This window comes from Dioscorea cayenensis, chromosome 18 (genome assembly GCF_009730915.1).
Source record: "Dioscorea cayenensis subsp. rotundata cultivar TDr96_F1 chromosome 18, TDr96_F1_v2_PseudoChromosome.rev07_lg8_w22 25.fasta, whole genome shotgun sequence".
Taxonomy (NCBI): Eukaryota; Viridiplantae; Streptophyta; class Magnoliopsida; order Dioscoreales; family Dioscoreaceae; genus Dioscorea; species Dioscorea cayenensis.
The window spans coordinates 21,947,095-21,971,506 of record NC_052488.1 but is presented as its reverse complement, the minus strand read 5'-3'; the positions used below and the strand labels follow the sequence as shown (position 1 = coordinate 21,971,506).

At 34.4% G+C, this 24,412-nt stretch overlaps 5 protein-coding genes across 7 annotated transcripts; 2 read left to right on the top strand and 3 right to left on the bottom strand.

Moving 5' to 3' along the window:
• Nucleotides 1-694: 694 nt before the first annotated feature.
• On the bottom strand, nucleotides 695-2,288 carry LOC120281793 (probable N-acetyltransferase HLS1). Its single transcript, XM_039288484.1, has 2 exons — nucleotides 1,791-2,288; nucleotides 695-1,707 (listed from the first exon to the last, which is right to left on the bottom strand). The coding sequence occupies exons 1-2, from the start codon at nucleotides 1,965-1,967 to the stop codon at nucleotides 742-744; spliced, it is 1,143 nt and encodes a 380-aa protein (XP_039144418.1). The 5' UTR covers nucleotides 1,968-2,288; the 3' UTR covers nucleotides 695-741.
• A 96-nt stretch (nucleotides 2,289-2,384) lies between these two features.
• LOC120281792 (ammonium transporter 2 member 2-like) lies at nucleotides 2,385-4,324 on the bottom strand. Its single transcript, XM_039288483.1, is given in 4 exon segments — nucleotides 2,385-3,103; nucleotides 3,106-3,162; nucleotides 3,269-3,554; nucleotides 3,633-4,324. Coding segments are annotated over 4 exon segments (1,446 nt in total). The 5' UTR covers nucleotides 4,257-4,324; the 3' UTR covers nucleotides 2,385-2,624.
• A 4,189-nt stretch (nucleotides 4,325-8,513) lies between these two features.
• LOC120281596 (probable phytol kinase 2, chloroplastic) lies at nucleotides 8,514-11,324 on the bottom strand. The gene is made up of 6 exons (XM_039288276.1): nucleotides 10,983-11,324; nucleotides 9,584-9,651; nucleotides 9,322-9,453; nucleotides 9,091-9,206; nucleotides 8,859-8,973; nucleotides 8,514-8,777 (listed from the first exon to the last, which is right to left on the bottom strand). Exons 1-6 carry the CDS (start codon nucleotides 11,268-11,270, stop codon nucleotides 8,600-8,602), a joined length of 897 nt encoding a protein of 298 aa, XP_039144210.1. The 5' UTR covers nucleotides 11,271-11,324; the 3' UTR covers nucleotides 8,514-8,599.
• A 7,294-nt stretch (nucleotides 11,325-18,618) lies between these two features.
• On the top strand, nucleotides 18,619-20,195 carry LOC120281604. 2 transcript variants are annotated; one of them, XM_039288286.1, is made up of 4 exons: nucleotides 18,619-18,788; nucleotides 18,963-19,053; nucleotides 19,582-19,708; nucleotides 19,848-20,195. In XM_039288286.1, the coding sequence occupies exons 1-4, from the start codon at nucleotides 18,652-18,654 to the stop codon at nucleotides 19,919-19,921; spliced, it is 429 nt and encodes a 142-aa protein (XP_039144220.1). In that variant the 5' UTR covers nucleotides 18,619-18,651; the 3' UTR covers nucleotides 19,922-20,195. The 2 variants fall into 2 exon arrangements, with proteins under 2 accessions (XP_039144220.1, XP_039144219.1); XM_039288285.1 differs by having other exon boundaries at nucleotides 18,619-18,818.
• A 2,213-nt stretch (nucleotides 20,196-22,408) lies between these two features.
• On the top strand, nucleotides 22,409-24,099 carry LOC120282433 (tumor necrosis factor ligand superfamily member 6-like). 2 transcript variants are annotated; one of them, XM_039289248.1, is made up of 5 exons: nucleotides 22,409-22,436; nucleotides 22,530-22,697; nucleotides 22,873-22,963; nucleotides 23,494-23,620; nucleotides 23,760-24,099. In XM_039289248.1, coding segments are annotated over exons 1-5 (462 nt in total). In that variant the 5' UTR covers nucleotides 22,409-22,434; the 3' UTR covers nucleotides 23,834-24,099. The 2 variants fall into 2 exon arrangements, with proteins under 2 accessions (XP_039145182.1, XP_039145181.1); XM_039289247.1 differs by having other exon boundaries at nucleotides 22,530-22,727.
• Nucleotides 24,100-24,412: the final 313 nt, after the last annotated feature.

The window sequence follows — 24,412 nt, the reverse complement described above, 5'->3', positions numbered from 1 at the left end:
GCGTGTTTCGTGGGAAAAGGACGACACCATGATCATCAAGCTGGTGAATCTATGGCCCTCTTTGCGTTCTTCCAAAAGACCATAAACAATTGGACAACATTCATCCTGTTCTTTTAAAAATGCTATTTAATCTTAAATTCTATTTCTTGTTCTAAATCTTCATCCATGCTCCTTCACTACTCCTACAGTCTGTAGATTATCTGTTTTCTTTATTTTTTCTCAAATTGTGACGCTTTATTAATTTACAGATATGTTTTGCAGAGCTTCGTTGCCGACACTACTTTTCTTCCCATCAAAATGGGAATTTTCTATTACCGGGAGACAAAAGTCTGGTTTAATTAGATTTTGTACCAACTCGTACACTTTCCTGAACTATTACTGAACTATTAATGATCAGATCGACTTTGTGTTATATTTTAAATAGTAATTCATGTCCATGATTTGATGATTTCCATTGAGAAAGCACTAAACCACACTTTGTGGAACTTCAGAGATAAAACATCTAATCACAAAGATATGGTAGTTGAAGTGGTTTCTAGCTAGACCTAGTAGACAGGCTTCTAGCTAGTAACATTGGAATAGAACTTAAAAAAATATATAGGAGTTGCACACAAAGGTCGATCAGATGAACAATTCCATATATAGTTATATATATATATATATATATATATATATAAGGAACCATTCATCTGATCAATTATTTAATTACCATCATGCAACTTCATACAAGTTCATACAACTTCAGACATCTCTTGGATCAACAAAAATATTAGGTGGAGGTTGAGCCATGATCCAATCAAAGCTTGAGGAGTTGTCTGCCTTCTTGCTCGTCATAGCCTTGATGCACCATAAATCCTCTGAACATGAAAGCAGGTTCCAGTGTGGTATAGCATGCTTAAGTGTATCACAGCCTCCAATCTCAGTCACAACCAACTTACAGTCTTGGCACCTGATTGCCAAGTTATGTACATAGTGACACAATGATCTCACTAATGACAATGCTTCTGGCCCTTCTCCGTGAATTCCATACATGAAGTAGAAACCAAATAGATTGAAAATATCAGGCATTGCTCTGATGTTAATGCAACTTAGTAGTTTACTTATCAACCTTGAAGTTCTTGCCAAGAGAACACAAGCACGAGGAGCACCTTCAACCCTTAACTTGAAAATATCTCCACAGTTCCACACACTCACCATTGCCCAACTTTTTGGATTTGATTGATCATCTCTTGCATGTACTGCAATCCATGTACCTAAACTCAGCCTGTTTGCTAACAGCTGGTCTATGTCTTTTGGGAAGAACTCAATTGAGCTCATGAACTTTCTTAAGAGATGCTCAGCTTGTGCAATGTTCAGCTTGGTAATCTTTGTGCTTGGACTTATATGAACAGCATGTTGGCCTACTGGATTCACTAGAATGGTTGGTGATCTGAACTTGGAGTAGCCAAGCTTGCCAATGAAGAGTTTGATGGAGGCTTCATTCTTCATGTCAGTAGCCATGTAGGCATATTCCACATGGTTGGCCATGAACCATTCTTCTATTTTGCACACAAGGAGTGAACCTATTCCTCTTCTCCTGTGCAGTGGTGAAACTCGGAGGCCTAGGATGTAGCCTACTCTAGCTTGATCTTTAGTAGGGTTCCCTATGGATACAAACTTTATGGAACCACGGATGATGCCAACTAATTCATCTCCATGTTCAGCAACCTGCATGCACTATTGATTCTGAGAAATAGTATATATCATTATGGAAATACAATAGAACAAGATTAAATGTGTTGGAGAATCACCAGCATTTCATACATAGGGCTGTTAACTATCCTACAGAGAGGATCACCTAATGTATCAGTTAAGAGCACAGAGCTCTTTTTTCTTGATCCTACTTCGCAGTTCCTCTCAAGCTCTTCGACTCTCGATCGATCTCGCTCTTTATCATAACTTCTTATCGTCAACAGCTTGGAAGACATTGTTAAGCAATGAAAAAGTTTTTTAAGTAATGAATATTTAGATCAGATGTTTACATATATTTATATTAAAGAACTGCACTTGGGTTTGTTCTTGTGTTCATTGGATGATCATGAGAACCAATAGACATCCATCAGGAATGGGTTACAAACATGTAGGGCCTTTGACATACTGCAACATGTCCTACCTGCTGATTAAAGCAAAGAAGTTCTGGCTACTTCTCAGAGAGGAGCATCTCATCTCATCTTATTCATGGAGTTGTAAGCCATGAACTCTGATAAGTTGCTGTTAGCCATCTTTGTTCTTCTTGCACTGTGGCCCTATAGTGTACACCTAAATGCTCATAATTATTATCATACTTTGCATTCAAAGATGGCATATATTGGACAGTGAGAGGATGAGAAAAATCCATGTATTACAAGCCACAAAACCACACTACTCTCCGAAAAGCCCATGTCCTCATTCACTTAATTAATTAATTCTCTTCTTCCTGTCTTCATCTTCTTACCTTTTTCTTCACATCTATTCTTTCACAAACTACTAAGTATACACAAAAAGTACACTCTTTTTTTTTTTTTCCTAAAAACAGTCAAAATAGGCGTCTAGAAAAATAGTGGTTCAAACCATGCATGCGTGACTTCATACACTAAAATACAAACCTACAACTGAATGGTAACTCCTCTTGCACCATTAACAACCCCAGAGTTCAACATCAATCCTTCATGACCTCCATACACTGATCCATGTCTAGTTGTATCATACCTCTCACCATCACCCCACAACGCATAAGCTTCTTCTCCATGAGCAGCATCATCTCCAATGGCCAGCTCCTCCTCCGACATCCTCAAAGGAGTAAACCATCCGATCACCATTAATATTATACTTGTCACAACCACATTCCATGCAGCCACAAACAATGCACCCACCAGCTGCTTCATCAGCTGCACAGCTCCACCGCCGTACACCGTACCTTTGGTGTTAGTCACCGGCAAGAACCGTCGGCATAAAGCCGGCTCTGCTAACAATCCAGTCAGCAATCCACCCAGCAACCCTGCAACTGCATGTGTGTGGAACACAGCGAGCGTGTCATCCACTTTTTGCAACAAAACCCACTTCTTATGAAGCACCATCATCGAAACCATGGCACACTTCCGGCAAGCACTCCCATTACCATCGCTGCCCAACCCTGCACCAATCCTGCAAATCAACAACTTAAAAATCTGAATATATATATATATATATATATATATATATATATATATATATATAAGACCTTAATTAAACTTAACATATTCATACTGACCTGCACCAGGAGTGATGCAAACTAAGCCAGTAATCATTCCCTGAATAGCTCCGATCACCGATGGTTTTCCAAAGTAAACAACATCCAAACACGTCCATACTAAAAGGCTCGCCGCTGCAGAGATGTTGGTATTAAGGATGGCAACTGAGGAAATGACATTGGCCGAGTATGGTGCTCCGCCGTTGAACCCGGACCATCCCATCCATAGAAGACCAGCTCCGGCGATCATCAACAAGATGTTATTTGGCAGGAATCGTTCTCTATCACTTTTCAATCTCGGTCCAACCTGCTGAAAAAAACCATTATATATATATATATGTATATTAGAAGTCTATATATAGGAGTTTAATTTGTAGAAGTATACCCAGTAAGCAGCTGTAAAACCGGCGACGCCGGAGGAGAGGTGGATAACATAACCGCCGGAGTAATCGATAACACCCCAGTGATAAAGGAAACCACCACCCCAAAGACTGAATGCTCCGACGGTGTAGGAGAAGATGAGCCAGAGTGGAACAAACGCCATCCAGGCCTTGATACTGATCCGGGCGAGCACAGAGCCAGCGAGAAGAAGGAGAGTGATGGCGGCGAACATGAACTGAAAGCCAACAAGCGTGGCCATTGGATAAGAAGGCATGTCCATTGGAGTCTCTAAGGTTCCATTTTTGTAGTAATGATCTGTCTCAGGGACTGCAGCATGGGCAAGGAGATACTTCTGGCCGAGCGCCGGAGCGGCCTTGCCCCAAAAAGGCAAGAGCTTGTCGCCGAAAGCCATGCGATAAGCGACGAGAACCCAGACGATGAGGGAAGCTGCAAAGGCGTAGATGGCCATGAAGGCTGAGTTAATGGCCCACTTCTTTTTGACGATGCTGCCGTAGAGGATGACCAGGCCGGGCATGCTTTGAACTCCGACGAGGGTGGCGGCTATGAGCTGCCATGCGTTGTCACCTTTGTTGAGCCAGTCTGGGGAGGATGATGAGGGTGTAGCCATGGCTGGGATAATTGGAGATGTTGCAAAGCTTTTGGTTGGAGTTCGGTGGGGTTGATTGGAGAGGAGGATAGTGGGTGGAAACTTAGAAAGAGACTCAAAGAGTTAGGTTGGTGTATTAATGGAATTCATTGACATGGTGAGAATGTTTGGTCAATCTTTCTTTTTTTATTATTATTATTTAAAGGTTAAATTGGTGAAGGAATAGATTGCATTGTTATTGTTTATTATTATTGTTTGTTAATTTTTGTACTTTGTGTTTTGATGAGTTTAAGTGGTTAAGAGAGTAGTCTTTCTTTTCATGCATGCAAATATTACATGTTGGGTGTGTTTCTCTTGAATAAATAAAACAAATGTTTGATTTTTATTATAGAAAGTATCCATTTTGAAAATAAAAAAGCTCTTTTTTGTGTTTTTTTTTTTGGTGAATATGTATTTTGGAAAAGTAATAGAAGTATTTAATGGTTTGTTATTTTTTAAAACTATGTAATTGTTTATATATATATATATATATATATCTTTATAACTTAAGAAAATTTTATATGAATTTGGGCTAAGTCAACAAGCATTAAAGTCAAAGAAAATAAATGAAATTCTCAAACCAAGGATATTTCATATTTGTCAATGTATCTTTTAGAGATAAATTTTTTATTTTTTAAGCATTATATTATGATTATTTTTTAACAACAAGCATGAGGAATTGGAAAAAGGCGTGGGGTATAACCAACCTATGACTTTCTTTAATTATGATAAATTGATTAGAATGAAGAAATTAAATCAACCAAGATTTCATTTTTTAAAAAAAAATCTAATTAATATTCTTTGAATTTGTACATGAAGAACACTACATATGAAAAGACTATTGTTCTTTGTAATTTTACTGTGAGGCATCTATTTAACTTGAAAAAGAAATTTGATGGTTTGATGGGGGATTATTTTTGACCTTGTGTAAAAATGAATGAATCACATGCTATTTAGAAAATAGGAATTCAATACGGAATAACAGTAATTGAAAAATAAAAATAAGAATGATGGATAATTTATCATATTTGAGGGAAAAAGCGGGCGAATTAACCATATTTTCACTCAAAGGTTTCTTCCCGTCCATCTCAATTTTTATTAGAAATAATCATATTTTATTTTTTTTAGTTATTTATTACTCCGAGCTTATAAGAACATAAATAAAATGATTCCATGTCTACTATGAAGCATGAGCTAGATTTGTTGTGCTTCTTTCATATACGTGAAAATTCAATTACAACTATGAACAAGACAGAAGATCCTGGATATTTGTTCCACTTAGAGTTGTTTTGAATGAATGATTTCATTAAATGATTATTTTTTTAGGAGCATTGTTTCTCTCTGCCTCCTGTTATTGTTTGTTTTTTTTAAAAAAAAAATAAAATGAGGCTTTACATTAAATCAAATTATCCCTTAATACAAAAATTATGAAAGGGGAATATAGGTCTCATTTCTTCCGAACATCACATTGTGAGACATACTTTACTAGGTTAAGTGCCTATTCCTTCTTTTATTGTTCAGTCACCTAATCATCTTCAATGATGAAACCGTGTTTTTTTTAAAATATATTTCATTTTATTTTTTTTAAAAAAGTGGTTGAATGTTCAAAAACAGGAAATAACTTTCCATCAAATATTAGTTGTCCACTTGCGCAAGAGGACTTAATTGACACATAAAATTATGAAGACTAGTATGATATTTACAACCATATAATTAATAACCCACTCTGTATAAAAACTATAAATGATATGTATCAGTGCTTCCCACTTGTTTTGACAGGTCCTTTTCTTTAGTCAATTGAAATGAAACAGCCTTAACTTTTCTTTTGCCTTTTGATGCTTTTCAAAGCTTGAAATGAGAGGAATTTTTAGAGTTGGTGCATTCCATCTTTGAGGGTAGGCCATGCCAAAGGGTGACTTCCTATGCATATATGTATCTTCAATGGACACAACTACTTTGATTTGATCTTTGTGTCTAATTAATAGAACATGTATTGATTGACTAAGCGCAATCGATAGCACCCAATAAAACCATTTGAACTTTCATCTACTCTCATCTTGTTATTTATCTTATTTTCCATTGACCTCATGAGGGTAGACCAAAGGGAGACTTCCGATATATATATATATATATATATATATATATATATATCTCTTCAATGTGCACAACTACTTTGATTTGATCTTTGTATCTAATTAATAGAACTTATATTGATTGACCAAGTGCAATAGATGGCTCCCAATAAAACCATTTGAGCTTTCCTCTATTCTTATCTTGTTATTTAACTTATTTTCCATTGACCTCGTAGACTTAAGTTGTTGTTATTATTATTATTATTATTATTATTATTATTTATGAATAAGCCACAAACACTCACTATTTAAAAAATTATTAAAAAAATTAATATGTATAGAGGTACATTAGTTATAGTAATTTACAGATTTTCTAAAAAAACCCCTACCTTGTAATCATGGAGGGGTATAACTATTGTTCTTTTACAGAAAATCTATATCTGAACCGTGAATACTATTAATCAGAGTGTATAATATATAAACAATCATAAAACAATACTGTTGAAGAAAAAAAAATTATTATTTTTAGTCTTTTTTATATCATATCATTAGGCTATACATACGATACATACGATGATGATTGTAAGATTTAGGCTTATCAATCAAGTTCTTCCATTGTTTAATTATCTCAATGCGGAAAGTCCCAGGAGTTCGTGTGCATAAATTTCAGGGTCATATCACCAATAGTACATCAATGTGGAACATTGTTTAAGAGTCATATTTCCAAACAAACAAACATTGATAAATAGAATATAATAAGACAAGCTTTATATGTGTAATAGTATATTAAGAAAGCTAACCACATATATGCTCAAACTACCCATATATATATATAGTACTTTGCATTTTCTTAATTTAATAATAATCTCGTTTCTCATGGATTTATCAAAATATAAATCTCTGATTGCACTACAACGTTACGCTAATCCTAATTAAGTTTCAAGCTCTCTCTCTCTGTGTCTGAGTACGCACTTGTTTGTTTGTACTGTACTATCACTGGTCACTCACTTTCACTGTCAGTTTTCTTCCAAAATACCTTCTTTTCTTCAGTGATATACCTCCACAATGACCATAACTATAAGCCCTTCCAAACATAAATATCTCATGCACATGCATTTAGATACGTACGTATAAAGTTACAGCAGGTTCAGGTATTTTTATTTTGAATAGAATCCGAAGTTTTTACAAAATATCTCTTCTAAATTACATATGCATGCACCTGCACTTCATATATGAAGCCCTAAGTTTAGGGTTTAGAGTTTGATTTATGGGATAAAATCCAAAGTTTTATCTGGCATGCAATGACTGTACTAAGAGTACAATAATATTGTGAAAAATGCTGTCAATGCTCAAACAAATTCAGGACAATCCAGACCCTACAACTGAAAGTTGCATGTCTTTTTCTGAATTATTGAACTTCTATGTCTGAAGAATTAGGTGGAGCTAGATCCAGTTGAGTTCCTTGTTTTGTTATCCCTTTGCCTTTATTTACTTACTATTATCCAAGAACAAGAGCTTTATGGAGAAACAAAACTCTGGCCGGAGATTAACGGAGGAGATGGAGGTGACTAATGATAGAAGGTATACATTACATGGAGAGGTGATGCTGCTTGTTCTTGTGCTTCTTTTTGCTGTATTTCTTTGCTGCATTATATTTTGTTTATACTTGCGCCGTCTCCGGCGAGCTCAAGAGTCACCGGAGAACAGTGGGCATGTGGATGAGGAAAGAGATAAGAGAAATTTTGGTAGAGTTGGCTCAGTGATGTATGATGGAGGGAATTGAGATGTTTAATTGATTAGAAAATTCTCTTTGTTTCTTCAAACTTCTGTTGTACTTCACTTATTAGGTGCTTTTCATCGTTTGACCTTGTTTTGATTGTTTGGAGGAGGTGTAGAGGGAATTGGCATTGAATGCTTTTAATAAGATTTTCTTTTTTTAATTTTTAATTGAAAGTTCTCTGAAGGTTGTGCGGAATCAGTCAGTAGTTGCTGTCCAATTAGCATATATATATATTTTGAGCATCATGTTACTGTGATAAAGCTCCCATGTATAATTGGTTTATTTTGTATATATATTATATACATTGGATAATTAAAATAGACTATATAAAAAAAAAAAATTATTAGTTCTCACATCATCTGAGTATGCAGACTCAAGAACAAACACTGAAAAAACCAAAATTTCGGTAGATCTTTATTGTAATTTCTTCATCAAAGACATTTGTTTTTTGTTCAATGCTACATGCAACAACATCATAATACAAGGCTGCCGACTAATAATGAAGTCAAGGGTACTGTAAGATTATCATCCAGCTCCGAACTGATCGGCAGTGACTCTATGAGTGATGCAGTCAAAGATACAACAAGAAAGCCGATAATCAAACTCCAGTTCACATCCATAAATCCGAACATGGAGTAGTAGTGCATATACCTGGAGGAGATTGACATATAAAATCATCAAAAACCTTGACAATTAGCTAAACACAAAATCAGAGCAATAGCTGATACGCACGCAACAGATGATATGAAACCCGCAACAACCATCGCAATGCTCCCGGCAAAGGACTTGTTCTTGTTATATGGAAGCTTTTGACTACCGAATCGTCTTCCTACTATGTCTGCAATACCTGATGGCAGATAAGTAATCATGAATGTTGCCTTTTGGTTTTTATGAAGGATTAGTCAGTACACAGCTAAATGGACTGAAAATTAGCAGTTGATCTTAATTCAGAGTCAATACACACCATCACCAGCGCACAAGTTACAGATTGCAGCAATTGCAATTGGTGATGTTCGCCAGAAGATCGAAGTCGCCAGGGTAATGGTGCAAGCATAATATAGTGGACCCTTTAGAAGTTCCCTAAGGGGTTATCAAGAAACAGATCGGTAAAATTCAGGTACAATAGCTATAGATTGAAGATGGAATTAAGATAAAAAACTAAATTGGATAGCAGTGGCATGGATAGCTTTATAACCTGTAATCGCCATGCCTGCTCACTGACTTGACCATAGCTTCATTCTTCCATATTCCAAGTCCCAAAAACAGCATCCGGAAAATATTTATCCCAGGAGCGAGGGCAGCAAGAAAGGGTGCCAGGCTTCCAGAACTGCAACCACCACATACAGATAGTGCCCATAATTAATTAGACTCTCATTACCCCATCAATAAACCAATTTATTTATTAATGAGATTTAGATAACATAATGCTAAGAAAGTTTATTCATGATGCAAGTTACCTGAACAAAGGCCAAAAAAGCATGAAAGCCAACCCAATGCTGATATGCACAAGCTTGCGGTTCAGTTTCTAAGGAATTAATAAAGAAAAAAGGCAAAATGTTAAGCAGAGATGAAAAATTGTTTTGCTTCAAAATAAAATTATTTTATATGCATATAGAAAGAGAAATATACATCGAGTTCGCAAACTGGCACCTTTGATCTTATCCAGAAGAAAGAGGCCCATCTCAACATTGGGGCAGGAGAATCAAGCATATTAAACTTAGGTCAAGGCTTTGAGCAACAAAGGTAAACAGTATAGTTGCAATTGTAAATGGAGATCAACATCAGCCAATTAGCACTTCAATAGTCAAATGAAAAGTTGTCATGTGTGGAATGCCCCCTATTAATTAAATTTATTTAAAATTTGAGATAATATATGGAACTGTGGTTAGAATAGGTATTATAAGAGGCAAAAAAGTTCATGCCAGCTGTGAAGATGAGCAGGACCTAAATTAAGGAAAAAAAAACAATGCAAACACATTAATTTTGTTTGGCCAGTGCATGTGAACAAATAATTCTTAAATGGGGAATTTCCGATGTCTTATGGTTGGAAGAAGAGATTAGTGCAATGGTAGGAAAATGCTTCAGTTGTACAAGCATTGGTGAAATGAATTGTACAAAAGAATAAGCAAGAACATATCAAGACTTCCCTTAATTATTTCCTAGTCCTTCAATTTCAATGCACAAGTAAACTGCAAGCCCACACAGCCTTCTGCAATTTACTAAGCCTTCTCATTCAGAGTAACTTTAGCCAATCAAACAAAACAGAAAGAAAATAGGTTCTATTCCCAGATTAACAAATAAAACTTACCGCCTTAAGCCAGTTTTGTTCACCAAAAACAACCATCATTTTGCTCAAGCGTTGGTCTTGAAGTTCTGTAAACAACTTTGCCAAACCTCCAAAATTCAAATTCAATTGCTCACTTTTATTTGGTATACGCTCTGTAAAATACTAAGGCATTGGCTCTATGATTTCAGTTTACCAAAACCTGAGAGTTTAGTTCTCCATTCTCATCTATAAATTCTTCGAATTGATTTGCCTTGCAAAATTATTCTATCATCATTCTGAATAAAAGTATAATATGCATCTAGATCAACTCCTTGTAACTCTCTTTCCATTCCTAATTACACTGATTCATCCTTTGACTTCCAAATCCAGCAAAAACCTCTTTCCCGCATTCCCTCTAAAGGAATTCATCCACCACTCCATCAGCTAAAAAAAATCACAACTTGCACTCACAAACGAACTCCGCAACCACAAAAAATAGAAACCACAAAGCGCAAGCATCAAAGGGCCAGCAAAACCCTAGAATAAAGTTACCACAAAGTAAACACAAGAAAATCAGGAAAACAGAGGACCTGCTCGAAAACCTGGCGCTTGGCCATCTCCTCCCAGAACCGGAGCAGTGCCAGGGCGACCCCCGCCGTTAGCGCCGATGCGCAAACATCATGCACCAATGGGTCCTCGGCAAACAACATCACGGCTCGCAGTCGCCTCACAGGACGAACCCCAACACCCAAAAGAACACGGGTGGGGGCAAGGAAGCCGGTGGGAGTGGTTGGGAACCTGGCGAGAGTGGTTCTCCGGGCAAAGCGAAGCGGAAGAAGGAGAAAGGAGCGAGAGAAGAGCAGAGGCTGGGAAGCCATTCTTCTCTTGGACCTCTTCTCTTTTTATTCTAATAAATATCATTTGTTCATTTTAGCTTGGAAACTGTTCAAAATTGAAGTTTTTAGTAGTTGTTTAGTTGGAGACTATTAACTTATATAAAAAAAAATTAATTACTATAAAATTTTAAGTTATTTAAAAAAATGAAATAAAAAACTGGATTTTCCTTCTAATAATAAACATTATAAATTAAAAAAATTATTATTATTTAAGAAATATTAAATATAAATATGTATTAAATATTAATTAAATAGATATGTAATTAGTAATTACCATAGATGAATTTTAGGAATTAATGTAATTTTATTCATAAGTTAATTTCTCTTGATAAGAATAATAAAATATGAAAAAGTATTAGAGCTGTTCATACAATGACAGAGACGAATATCCTAGTAAAATATGGAAAAAAAATGTCCTATTAGTTTAATAATAACAAGGTTTGGGAACGCCCACTTCAATTGGCTATAGCTTTGACAATTGTAGTGAAATATATAAAATAAAATTTAAATCATTTTATTATTTTATTTTATAGATAATATGATCTATGGGTGTAGACCATCCATCTCACATGCTTTGCATTCGGAAGAAACTCGAATTTAAACCATAGTTATCAGACCCGGCCCGGGCATTGACCCGGTCAAGGCTCTGGGTCACGGGTCAATTGGTTCAACCGTCGGGTCATTTGGGTTAATACTGGGTTAATAAAAATATTTTAAAATATTAATTTTAAAATTATAAATTAGTTTTTAATTATATAATGATATATCATAATAATATCCATGAATTATTAGTTATCAAATAAATAATTTGATGGAAAAAAATACAAAACAATTGCTAATCTTTGATTTGGAAGTAGTAGAAAAGAGGAAAAAAGCTCAAACTTCACATAATATCAATACATAACAATACTAATTCACAATAAAAGTTTAAATTTATCATCAAAGTATCAAACCAAACTCAATCCAATATATAACCAAAGTTCAAAATTGAAATTACAAATCAAACCGGGTCAATTGGTCTGACCGCCGGGTCAACTGGTTCGACCGCCGGGTCAATCGGTCCGACCGCTGGGTCAACCGGTCTAACCACCGGGTCAAAGCGGGTCAATGCGGGTCAAAACGGGTTGATTGCATAACCGGTCTAATTAAAGACCCGGACCGGTTGAAGCACCGGGTCACCGGGTCAACCGGTCCGACCGCCGGGCCGGTCCGGGTTTGATAACTATGATTTAAACCTTTCAACTCACAAAATTACATGGTGGGTCCTTTGTGGAGTTTCTCTCCTCTGGAGTTTTTTTTTAAAGCGGATAAACCACTTCTATTAAAAAAAAATAATAATAAAATAGAGAACAACAGGAAAAAAGAAAAGAAACAAGAAGGGCCCAAAGCCCACATAAATACATCAAACACGAAGCCTAGCCTGCGCTTGGACCATAACCCTCCTCAGTAGGCAAAGTCTCCCCAAATTCCTTCACTCGAGGACCTAAAAACTCCAAGCTCCTTTTGACGACAGTGATAGACTCATCAATTTTCGTTCTAGGTCCCTCTGCGATGGAAGAGCACCAATATATAATCATACGATCAATTTTCAGAATAATACAATGTGCATGCAAAACATTGGCATTGAAAATACAATCATTCCTAGCAAGGCAAATATTCCAAATGATCGCTTTCACAACTAAGTTCCCAAAATCTCTCTTGGCAGGGAGCAAACAAGATCTCCATGGTCCCCAAAGGTTCTTCAAAGATGAAGGTGGTTGAGGAAGTTGAAGTAGTCTGTTGAAGTAGTCCCACAAGTGTTTGGCAAAGGAACAGTGAATGAATAGATGATCAACCGATTCTGATCCCCCCATGACACATAACGCAAGTATCAGTAGGCATTCCGTTACATCTCCTACATGCAAGGTACTCCATCGAAAGAGTTTTGTTTTGCCAAGCAAGCTAGTTGAAGAGGTTGATTTTATTAGGGTACCAGTTTCGCAAAAAAAATTTCGACATTGGGCATCTTAGCCCCCCATCAATTAGGAAATTATAAAAAGGCTTAACCAAGAACATCCCGTTTCTTGTAAGCCTCCACCACTTCTTATCACCCGTCAGACTAACCAACGTCCGTAATCTTTCTCAGATATGCCCCATATCTCCAATTCCCGCGAAGGGAGGCTCGTCAAAAAGATGGATAAGCTTATAAACAGTGCCGTTGGGTTGTAGATTTTCTCTGTAAGCCTCTGGCCACAAATACATTGGTGCCCTACCATTAAACCAATTATCTTTCCACAGAAGAGTCTCCTTGCCAGTAGTAATTTTATATGAAATACAACCCCTAAGAGACGGTAAGCAGCTCAAACCACCTTTTTAAAAGAAGGAGATCCTTCCCGTCTGATTAGGGCATATATTCCAGCGTGACATACCGTAGTTAAATTGTATGGTGGCCACATCTTCCCAAGAAGAATCCATCATATATTTCCACCACTATTTCCCTAATAAGGCCTGGTTGATGCTAGAGAGCTCCAAGATTCCCCACCCTAAAAAGTCCCGGGGTCGACATAGATTTTTCCAGCAGACCAGACGACAACCCAGGTGGTCAATATCAGGGCCTGACAATAAAAAATCTCTTCTAATACAATCAATATCTTTAATGACCCAGCAAGGCAAACGGAAGATGGGCATCCAATACGTTGGAATTTTTGAAAGAATCAAATTCACGAGAGTAAGCCGACCTCCTAAAGAGAGATGTTGCATTTTCCAGGATGCGAGTCTTCTTCTCACCTTGAGAATAACCCCTTCCCAATCCTGCCTGCATGGTCTTCTACCAGAAATCTGAATACCCAGATAATTACAATGTAAAGTTGCTGCCGCTGCCAATTCAGGGAGCTCGCCCAATCTACATGTGTAGAGACAAGTTTTCAAAAAGTTTGTTTCAAGCCCAGACATACCTTCAAACTGATAAAGAGTCAGTTTGATAATCCTAAGATTTTTAAACCCACCCGAAGTCAAAATCAAAAGATCATCGCATAGTGCAAATTGCATTTACTCCCAAACTAACCCAGCGGTATCCCAATTAAAACTTTGGAATTGAGAGCATGAACGAACATCGAGCTCAGGACATCCGTCACTAACACAAACAATAATGGTAACAGAGGATCACCTTGCCTCAACCCTCTTTGATATCTGATGTATCCATTTGGAGAACCATTAACCGGAATCAAAGTTTTCGAGGAGTAAAGAATACTCTTGATCCAGTCGACCTATCTTTCCCCAAAATTTCTAGCAAGTAGAAGATCGAAGAGGAAATCCTAATCCACTAGATCAAAAGCCTTGGCAAAATCCACTTTTAAAATGTGTCCTGGGAGTCCATTTATGTAGACAAAAAATTAGCTCCTCTGTAGTGGCAATATTGTCCAATATACATCTCCTTTTCAAAAATGGCGATTGATCTGAGTCCACTAACGAGTTCATCACTTTACATAGGTGGGATGCTAAGATTTTTGACAAGATTTTTAGAAATGAATTAATTAGACTGATCGGGCGGAAATCCCCAGTATCTCTGGCGTCTCCACCTTAGGAATGAGAGCAATATTAGCCCAGTTAATACATTCTAAATTGGCTCTCCCAAAAAAGAAGTCCTCACACAGTTTGAGCAGGTCGAGTTTGATTATCTCCCGGAATTGTCTAAAGAATTGTAATGGAAAACCATCCGGACCCGGCGCTTTATCCCTTCCCAGATCAAAAACTGCGATTTTGATTTCCTCTAGTGAGAATGGTTGCTCCAACTGGGACAAGTCAACCATAGCCTTATTTTCCAGGAGCTTTCTGAAATCGATCTTTAATAGAGATGGTTGTTTAAGGCCAAATTACTGTTGAAAGCGATCAGAGAACACTTTCCCAGTTTCCTTAAGATTAGTCTTTAAATCACCATTGTGGCTGATACTAGGAATAAAATTCATGTTCTTATGACCATTAGCCACAGCGTGAAAGAAATTGGTGTTGTCATCCCTTCTTTCAACCATTGGTGCTTGGATCTTTGTCTCCAATATAATTCTTCTTGCTTGCGGATTTCAGAAAGTTTCAACAGAACCTCCTCCTCCTATTTAAACTCCACAGCAGATCAAAGTCGATTCTCTTTGGCCAAATCCAAATTTTCCAACTCGTGTAGCAAAGCCAGCTTCTTGAGTTCAATGGATCCAAACAAGAACTTCGCCTAGTGTCCAGCAGATTCCTGAGCCTGGTAGCTTTTTTAGCCATAATAAAAGCACCACATTTGACCGGAGAGCACTCCTCCCACCACTTTCTGACAAGGTCATGGAAACTCTATGCAATGGACCACGCTAATTCATACCTAAAAGGTCTCGGTTCAGAATAGTGGTTACCCACTTCAAGTCGGATAGGAACATGGTCAGATCCTAACCTCGGTAGACTATTCTGGATCATCCTAGGGAATAAGTTGGCACATTCACAATTGACGATGAATCTGTCCAATTTCACCCAGGTCGGGTCTGATTATCCATTGGTCTAGGAAAATCTTCTTCCCACCGTAGGGGGTTCCCGAAACTTAAGATCATAGAGGAAAGAATTTGCTCTTCGAATGTCCTCCAGATTTAGCCGCCCAGAATTCTTATCCCCCATATCAAAGATTGCGTGAAGTCCCCACAAATAATCCATAGGACCCCTTGCGTACCTACAATTGCCCGTAACTCTTCCCAAAAAGCATGTGTTTAGCCCCATGGCATTAGGCCCATAGATAGTAGTGCATCACCAAGTCAAGTTCTCACATTTAGAATTCCACCGTCAAAATGAAGTCACCCCTCAACAAAAGTTTACTAGTTAGGGTCGCACTGTTCCAACATTAGATGATGCCACCAGCCATGCCGCAAGGTGGAATAAAGTGAAATTGATCCAATCGGTTCCCGCAGATCTTCCTCTAAGATGCGGGAGATATCTCTTCAAGCTTACATTCTTGAAGGCAGCACACATCCGTAAAGTGCATAAGCAAAAAGTCCTTCACCAGAAACTGCTTAGCCGGTCTCTCTAACCCCCTCACATTCCAAGTGATAATATTCATATTCACACATTAAACATCGCAATCCTCGACAGAGGACGCCAACCCCTTTAAGGAGGCAATACGGGATTGTTCTAACATGCGGATATAATTAAAACAATCATTTGCAGAACAATAATTGGCAAGTTGAGCATTATTCCAATCAGAAAGTAGAAGAGGTTTGGAAGTCGTACCTTCCCCGATGTTGCCGCGCGACGCCTTTTTTTTTAGTTGATTTTGGTGGTTCGGCGATGTAACCAGCCTCTTCATTGAAACGAGAGGATGGTTTCTTGGGCCTCTCACTTCTTCGAGTGCTCCTGGGTTGCTCAGCTATACTTGATTCAGTTCCTCCAAGCAAATTGGGCATTAATTCCCTGAGGTTTCTCTCAAATTAAGAGATCTACTCATCCGAGTCATAAACACTATCAGGTGTCTCCTTAACATTTGAAGGAGAGTGTAAGTCGTCCGGTTCAATAGTTTCCTTAGTTGAATAATCCTCCAGAGTTGTATGACATGATAAATTTATCTTTAGGAGTTCATTCATGTCATTGTGAGTGGTGTACCTTCGTATTTATTTGTCCTTTAATACTTTTTAATTGGAGAGTGCTTGTCACCTATTCATCGGAAAAAAAAATGATGTAAACTAATAGCCTAATACCATGAAATCTAGTATATATCTTTTATTGATATGCTCTATTACATTACGCTCTTTTTAAACTTTTGGTGGTAAGCTAATTGGTATAAATATACATATACACATTTTGATTTAAATTATGGGGGTTAATAAATTTACACAATAAAATTAAATAAAATTCCATTTATTGTTGGGTGAAAGTCCATAATGCCAATTTTGCTTCGTTGTTTTAGTTAATTGAATTGAGTACATATAAAATATAATAACAAACTATATTTCATAGATATGAGCAACTTTACATGCCAAGTTGGGTAAAAAAAAAGATAAAATAATTATATTTCATTTTATAAAAATACATTTTTTTGGCCTGAGATAGAAAATATGAAAAATAAATACCTTTTGTTGTACATATAACCACAAATTTATGTGCTTAGCTACATTGGTCAAATTGAAAACACATCCATGTGTATGTATATGGGGTATATTTTGTTTTATAGATACAATACGACTTCATGTGTTGAGTTCATAAAATAAATGCATTTTTTTTCTAAAAACAAATTTTAGTAGATAAAATGGAAATTAAAAACATGACAAATTTAATATATTTTTAGTTTTATTTATATACAACTTTAAATTCTGAGTTGAGCAAAACATATAAAAGATACGACAAAATAAATATATTTTATTTTATAAATAAAATTTGTTTTATATGATTTTGATTGGAATAAATAAGAGATACGACAAATTATTAAGTGTGTTTTGTTTTATTGATGAACACGACAAAATTAATATATTTTAGTTTTATAGATATACACAACTTTAAATTCTAAGTTAAGTAAAATAAATAAAAGATACGACAAAATAAATATATCTTATTTCATAAATAAACTTTATTTTACAAGATTTTGATTGGAATAAATAAAGAATGCGACAAATTAAGTATGTTTTATTTTACCACTAGCGTTTAACACAACAAAATTAATATATTTTATCTTGATAGATAAATACATGCTTACAAACTCAGTCCCTAGAGTAAATAGAAACACGACAAATAAATTTTGTTTGACAACAGGTGGTAAACGTCCTAGACAAATAAATCTATTATATTTGTGTATTGACATAATTAATTAATTTAACTTCAGTAAATAGAAAACAATATTACAAGATAAACACCAAATACAACTTTTTGTTCACCCATCTATATACGCTTCCAACTTCACTTCTTACTATTAACAAAGTTTTTTAACTAATATCATAGATTAGTTCAGTTGAAATTCACACAAATCCCTTCTTAGGCTAATGATCTCTAGAAATTGAATGCAACACATAAATGATCCCCCACAAGAGTTAATACCCCCAATCCCATTATTAAGTAGCAATTATGTCAACCACATTAATGACATTTATAGTTCTAAAAACCAACATGCAGAAAGTCATACATCCCCAACCTATAACACATGAACAAGTGTCCATATACAGTAGAATGTACTAGAGCCTTACAACTCTATAAATACCCACACAAAGAACAAGCAGTGCATACAAGAAAACCAAGAGTGCCTAAAGTCGGCAAGACATGTAAGCTTTCCTTTTCTCTTTGTTTATCATCTTTTTCATGCATATATATATATAATCTATTGATGTTTTTCTTTTTTGATGAACAATGGAATAGGGAGCATGACAAGAAGAAGGTGAGCATGGGGAAAGAGATGGGAGAGAACTCAAGCAGCAGTTCAGTGAATCAAGAGAAAGGAAAAGGATTGCCTGTGCCTCCTCCTCCTCCACCTCCTCCTACCATTGCTCAGCACCCTCTTGATCCTAAGAAGCTGAGAAGGTTCTCATGCATGCCTGCATGCATACATATGTGTGTGTTTGTGTGTGTGTGTGTGTGTACATGTGTGTGTGTTTGTGTTTGTGTTGAAATATTAAGTATATATATATATATATATATATATTAGGGTTTGTGTTTATAGATTCATGAAATTAAGGTGGGGTACTGGGAATGCAGGCTGCTGAACAACAGGGAATCAAGCTTGCGTTCACGTATGAAGACGGAGCAGAGGTTGAAGGATGCGGAGCAAGGTGTTCAATCTTATACGGTAAACATATATATATATATATATATATATACTTGTTAGAGTTGACATTACTTTGGTTTGTGTTTTTATCTTTCTTGACGGGTATAAAGTGATGGAATATATAAATTATATGAAAACATAGAGTTATCTTATAGAGATAATTATTGTGATTTGTTTCTCCAGTGAATTATTCTTTCCCAATATATGGGATTTTTTTTTATTTTTTTATTTTATTTTTTAAACTTGGAGTAATATAGTATTTGAATTATAGTTGTATCTTATTTAAATTGGCCATCAGTTAGTTTTTCTTTTATTATATGTCCTCCATGGATGAGGCTATGCTTATCCCATATTTGAAGTTTTGAACATGATTAATTGTTTTGCGACACTTAGATTATGAAAAAAATATAATGAGTTTCTATGTTGGTTTTCTTTGATCATGATATATCTAAAAATCTTCTATATATATTAACAAGTCAAGCGCCGTAAAAGAAAAATCAACTAATCTTTTACATCGGTGACATTATTGTATTATTGTTTGAGCTGCAGGATCAAGTGAATACTATGCCAATAGGGATTGAGAATGCTAAAAATCAGATTGAATTACTAAGAAAAGAAAACCATGATCTTAAGACTAAGATCTTCACTTTCAATAGCAACCGTGGGTCCAAGATAGGTAATTAATCACACCTCTTTTTTATAACCTTAAATTTATCAAGAAAATCAAGATTAGACCTCACATCATTAAATTAGTTTATTAAAAAATTAATAAATAGTTTTGAAGTTAGTAACTTGTGTACGTGTTGGTTTGGCAGTGGAAGAGGTCATGATTAAGAAAAATATAGAAGAAGTGAACCAGCTGTTGCACTCCAGAGATCTAAATGACTAGATATGTTCTTGCAGCAGGAGCAGCAGCAATTCGATCAGCAGAAATCAAAATCATGAATATTTTCCAAAGAAAATTAGACTGCAAATATAATATATGCTAGGGCTAGCTTAAATGAGATGTACTGAATATCTCTCTGTATATATATATATATATATATATATATATGCCCTGAGATCTCAGACAGAAGCTTTTCTTTTCAATAATTCAAACAATCTTTTATTATTAATTATATGTGAATGTACTTTTAATTTGCTTAGAACTTCCTTGTTGTTTACTGTCAATTAATTATATATATGTAGATATATATATCATGTTGGGTTTTTATGTTATGCTTTCAATGGACCTTGTTCTCCAGAGATGTACTTGTTGGAAGTAACATTTGGATGAGAAGGGAAATTATATGTGTGTATATATATATTGAATTGCTTTAGAGAATACACGAAGATCATGGTCCATTTATAGATGGAGAATTTGTGGAGGTATATAGAGAATCATACAAGTGATAAAAAAATAATATGTTAGGGCTTTAATTTAAGTTATGGTTTATCAAGTTTATAATAATAATAATAATAATAATAATAATAATAATTATTATTATTATTATTATATTAATTATTATTATTATTATTATTATTATTATTGGGAAACCCTACATAACTAAGCACACATTAAATAGTTTTAAGAAATAAACAAACACTCCCAAAAATTACATTAAAATTACAAACAACCACCAATATCCCACACTATAAAATAATTAATATTAAATAACTGGACATTAAAAACAGAGTAGTTTAAAGAGAGACAAAAACAAAATAGTCTTTTTCAAACTCCATTATCAAAAGTTAGTGTTAGAAATAGAACTTTGAAAATATAACAACCTTGCTAGTATAAAAAAAATTGAGAAATTCTTTTATGGTAGAAAATTAACATGGATTTTCAAGTATTACCAGTAAACTTAGAATTTTTTTTTTTTTGATAAATTAAGCTTAAAAATTTTATTTAGTTACTTAATATAAAACCCCATCAATTAAATAAAATTCCGTTTGTTGTTGGGTGAAAGTCCACAATGTCAATTTGACTTCGCTGTTTTAGTTGAATTGAGTTGAGTACATATAAAATATAATAACAAATTTTATTTCATAGATATGAGCAACTTTACATGCTAAGTTGGGGAAAACAAATATGATAAAATAATTATATTTTATTTTATAAAAATACATTTTTTTGGCCTGAGATTAATAAATAGAAAATATGAAAAAAAATAAATACCTTTTGTTGTATGTATAACTACAAATTTATGTGCTTAGCTACATTGATTAAATTGAAAACACATCTGTGTATGTATATGGGGTATATTTTGTTATAGAGATACAATACGACTTCATGTGTTGAGTTCATCAAATAAATGCATTTTTTTCTCAAAAAAAAAGTAGATAAAATGGAAATTAAAAACACGACAAATTTAATATATTTTTAGTTTTATCTATATAAAACTTTAAATTCTGAGTTGAGCAAAATATATAAAAGATACGACAAAATAAATATATTTTATTTTATAAATAAAATTGGTTTTATATGATTTTGATTGGAATAAATAAGAGATACGACAAGTTATTAAGTGGGTTTTGTTTTATTGATGAACAAGACAAAATTAATATATTTTAGTTTTATAGATATACACAACTTTAAATTCTAAGTTAAGTGAAATAAATAAAAGATATGACAAAATAAATATATTTTATTTCATAAATAAACTTTGTTTTACATGATTTTGATTGGAATAAATAAAGAATACGACAAATTAAGTATGTTTTATTTTATCACTAGCGCTTAACACGACAAAATTAATATATTTATCTTGATAGATAAATACATGCTTACAAACTCAGTCCCTAGAGTAAATAGAAACACGACAAATAAATTTTGTTTGACAACAGGTGACAAATGTCCTAGACAAATAAATCTATTATATTTGTGTATTGACATAATTAATTAATTTAACTTCAGTAAATAGAAAGCAATATTTTAAAATAAACACATGATACAATTTTTTTGTTCTCCATTGTACCTCTCTGGACTCTTTTTTTTTTAATAAATTAGTAGTTTATTCACTTTTTTCAAAAAAAAAAAAACTTTTGTTCACCCATCGCTTCCAACTTCACTTCTTACTATTAACAAAGTTTTTAAACTAATATCATAGATTCGTTCAGTTGAAATTCACACAAAATAACATCTTAGGCTAATGATCTCTAGAAATTTAACGCATCACATAAATGATCCAGTGAATACCCCCAATCCCATTATTAAGTAGCAATTATATTTGTCAACCACATTAAATGACATTAATAGTTTTAAAAACTAACCTACAGAAAGTCATACATCCCCAACCTATAACACATGAACAAGTGTCCATATACAGTAGAATGTACTAGAGCCTTTCAACTCTATAAATACCCACACAAAGAACAAGCAGTGCATACAAGAAAACCAAGAGTGCCTAAAGCCGGCAAGACATGTAAGCTTTCCTTTTCTCTTTGTTTATCATCTTTTTCATGCATATATATATAATCTATTGATGTTTTTTCTTTTTTGATGAACAATGGAATAGGGAGCATGACAAGAAGAAGGTGAGCATGGGGAAAGAGATGGGAGAGAACTCAAGCAGCTGTTCAGTGAATCAAGAGAAAGGAAAAAGATTGCCTATGCCTCCTCCTCCTCCTCCTCCACCTCCTCCTACCATTGCTCAGCACCCTCTTGATCCTAAGAAGCTGAGAAGGTTCTCATGCATGCCTGCATGCATACATATGTGTGTGTTTGTGTGTGTGTGTGTGTGTGTGTACATGTGTGTGTGTTTGTGTTTGTGTTGAAATATTAAGTGTATATATATATATATATATATTAGGGTTTGTGTTATAGATTCATGAAATTAACATGGGGTACTGGGAATGCAGGCTGCTGAACAACAGGGAATCAAGCTTGCGTTCGCGTATGAAGACGGAGCAGAGGTTGAAGGATGCGGAGCAAGGTGTTCAATCTTATACGGTAAACATATATATATATATATATATATATATATATATATACTTGTTAGAGTTGACATTACTTTGGTTTGTGTTTTTGTCTTTCTTGACGGGTATAAAGTGATGGAATATATAAATTATATGAAAACATAGAGTTATCTTATAGAGATAATTATTGTGATTTGTTTCTCCAGTGAATTATTCTTTCCCAATATATGGGATTTTTTTATTTTATTTTTTAAACTTGGAGTAATATAGTATTTGAATTATAGTTGTATCTTATTTAAATTGGCCATCAGTTAGTTTTTCTTTTATTATATGTCCTCCATGGATGAGGCTATGCTTATCCATATTTGAAGTTTTGAACATGATTAATTGTTTGCGACACTTAGAAAAAAAATTATGAAAAATATAATGAGTTTCTATGTTGGTTTTCTTTGATCATGATATATCTAAAATCTTCTATATATATTAACAAGTCAAGCGCGTAAAAGAAAAAAATCAACTAATCTTTACATCAGTGACATTATTGTATTATTGTTTGAGCTGCAGGATCAAGTGAATACTATGCCAATAGGGATTGAGAATGCTAAAAATCAGATTGAATTACTAAGAAAAGAAAACCATGATCTTAAGACTAAGATCTTCACTTTCAATAGCAACCGTGGGTCCAAGATAGGTAATTAATCACACCTCTTTTTTATAACCTTAAATTTATCAAGAAAATCAAGATTAGACCTCACATCATTAAATTAGTTTATTAAAAAATTAATAAATAGTTTTGAAGTTAGTAACTTGTGTACGTGTTGGTTTGGCAGTGGAAGAGGTCATGATTAAGAAAAATATAGAAGAAGTGAACCAGCTGTTGCACTCCAAAGATCTAAATGACTAGATATGTTCTTGCAGCAGGAGCAGCAGCAATTCGATCAGCAGAAATCAAAATCATGAATATTTTCCAAAGAAAATTAGACTGCAAATATAATATATGCTAGGGCTAGCTTAAATGAGATGTACTGAATATCTCTCTGTATATATATATATATATATATGCCCTGAGATCTCAGACAGAAGCTTTTCTTTTCAATAATTCAAACAATCTTTTATTATTAATTATATGTGAATGTACTTTTAATTTGCTTAGAACTTCCTTGTTGTTTACTGTCAATTAATTATATATATGTAGATATATATATCATGTTGGGTTTTTATGTTATGCTTTCAATGGACCTTGTTCTCCAGAGATGTACTTGTTGGAAGTAACATTTGGATGAGAAGGGAAATTATATGTGTGTATATATATATTGAATTGCTTTAGAGAATACACGAAGATCATGGTCCATTTATAGATGGAGAATTTGTGGAGGTATATAGAGAATCATACAAGTGATAAAAAAATAATATGTTAGGGCTTTAATTTAAGTTATGGTTTATCAAGTTTATAATAATAATAATAATAATAATAATAATAATT

Coding starts and splice junctions, on each gene's coding strand:
- LOC120281793 (XM_039288484.1), bottom strand. CDS start 1,967: ATGTCTTCCAAGCTGTTGACGATAAGAAGTTATGATAAAGAGCGAGAT. Junction 1,708..1,790: donor GCCCTATGTATGAAATGCTG/GTGATTCTCCAA, acceptor TAGTGCATGCAG/GTTGCTGAACATGGAGATGA.
- LOC120281596 (XM_039288276.1), bottom strand. CDS start 11,270: ATGGCTTCCCAGCCTCTGCTCTTCTCTCGCTCCTTTCTCCTTCTTCCG. Junction 9,454..9,583: donor CTTTTTTGGCCTTTGTTCAG/GTAACTTGCATC, acceptor TGGTGGTTGCAG/TTCTGGAAGCCTGGCACCCT. Junction 8,974..9,090: donor TAACTTGTGCGCTGGTGATG/GTGTGTATTGAC, acceptor ATCTGCCATCAG/GTATTGCAGACATAGTAGGA.
- LOC120281604 (XM_039288285.1), top strand. CDS start 18,652: ATGGGGAAAGAGATGGGAGAGAACTCAAGCAGCAGTTCAGTGAATCAA. Junction 18,819..18,962: donor ATGCCTGCATGCATACATAT/GTGTGTGTTTGT, acceptor CTGGGAATGCAG/GCTGCTGAACAACAGGGAAT. Junction 19,054..19,581: donor AAGGTGTTCAATCTTATACG/GTAAACATATAT, acceptor TTTGAGCTGCAG/GATCAAGTGAATACTATGCC.
- LOC120282433 (XM_039289247.1), top strand. Junction 22,728..22,872: donor ATGCCTGCATGCATACATAT/GTGTGTGTTTGT, acceptor CTGGGAATGCAG/GCTGCTGAACAACAGGGAAT. Junction 23,621..23,759: donor CAACCGTGGGTCCAAGATAG/GTAATTAATCAC, acceptor TTGGTTTGGCAG/TGGAAGAGGTCATGATTAAG.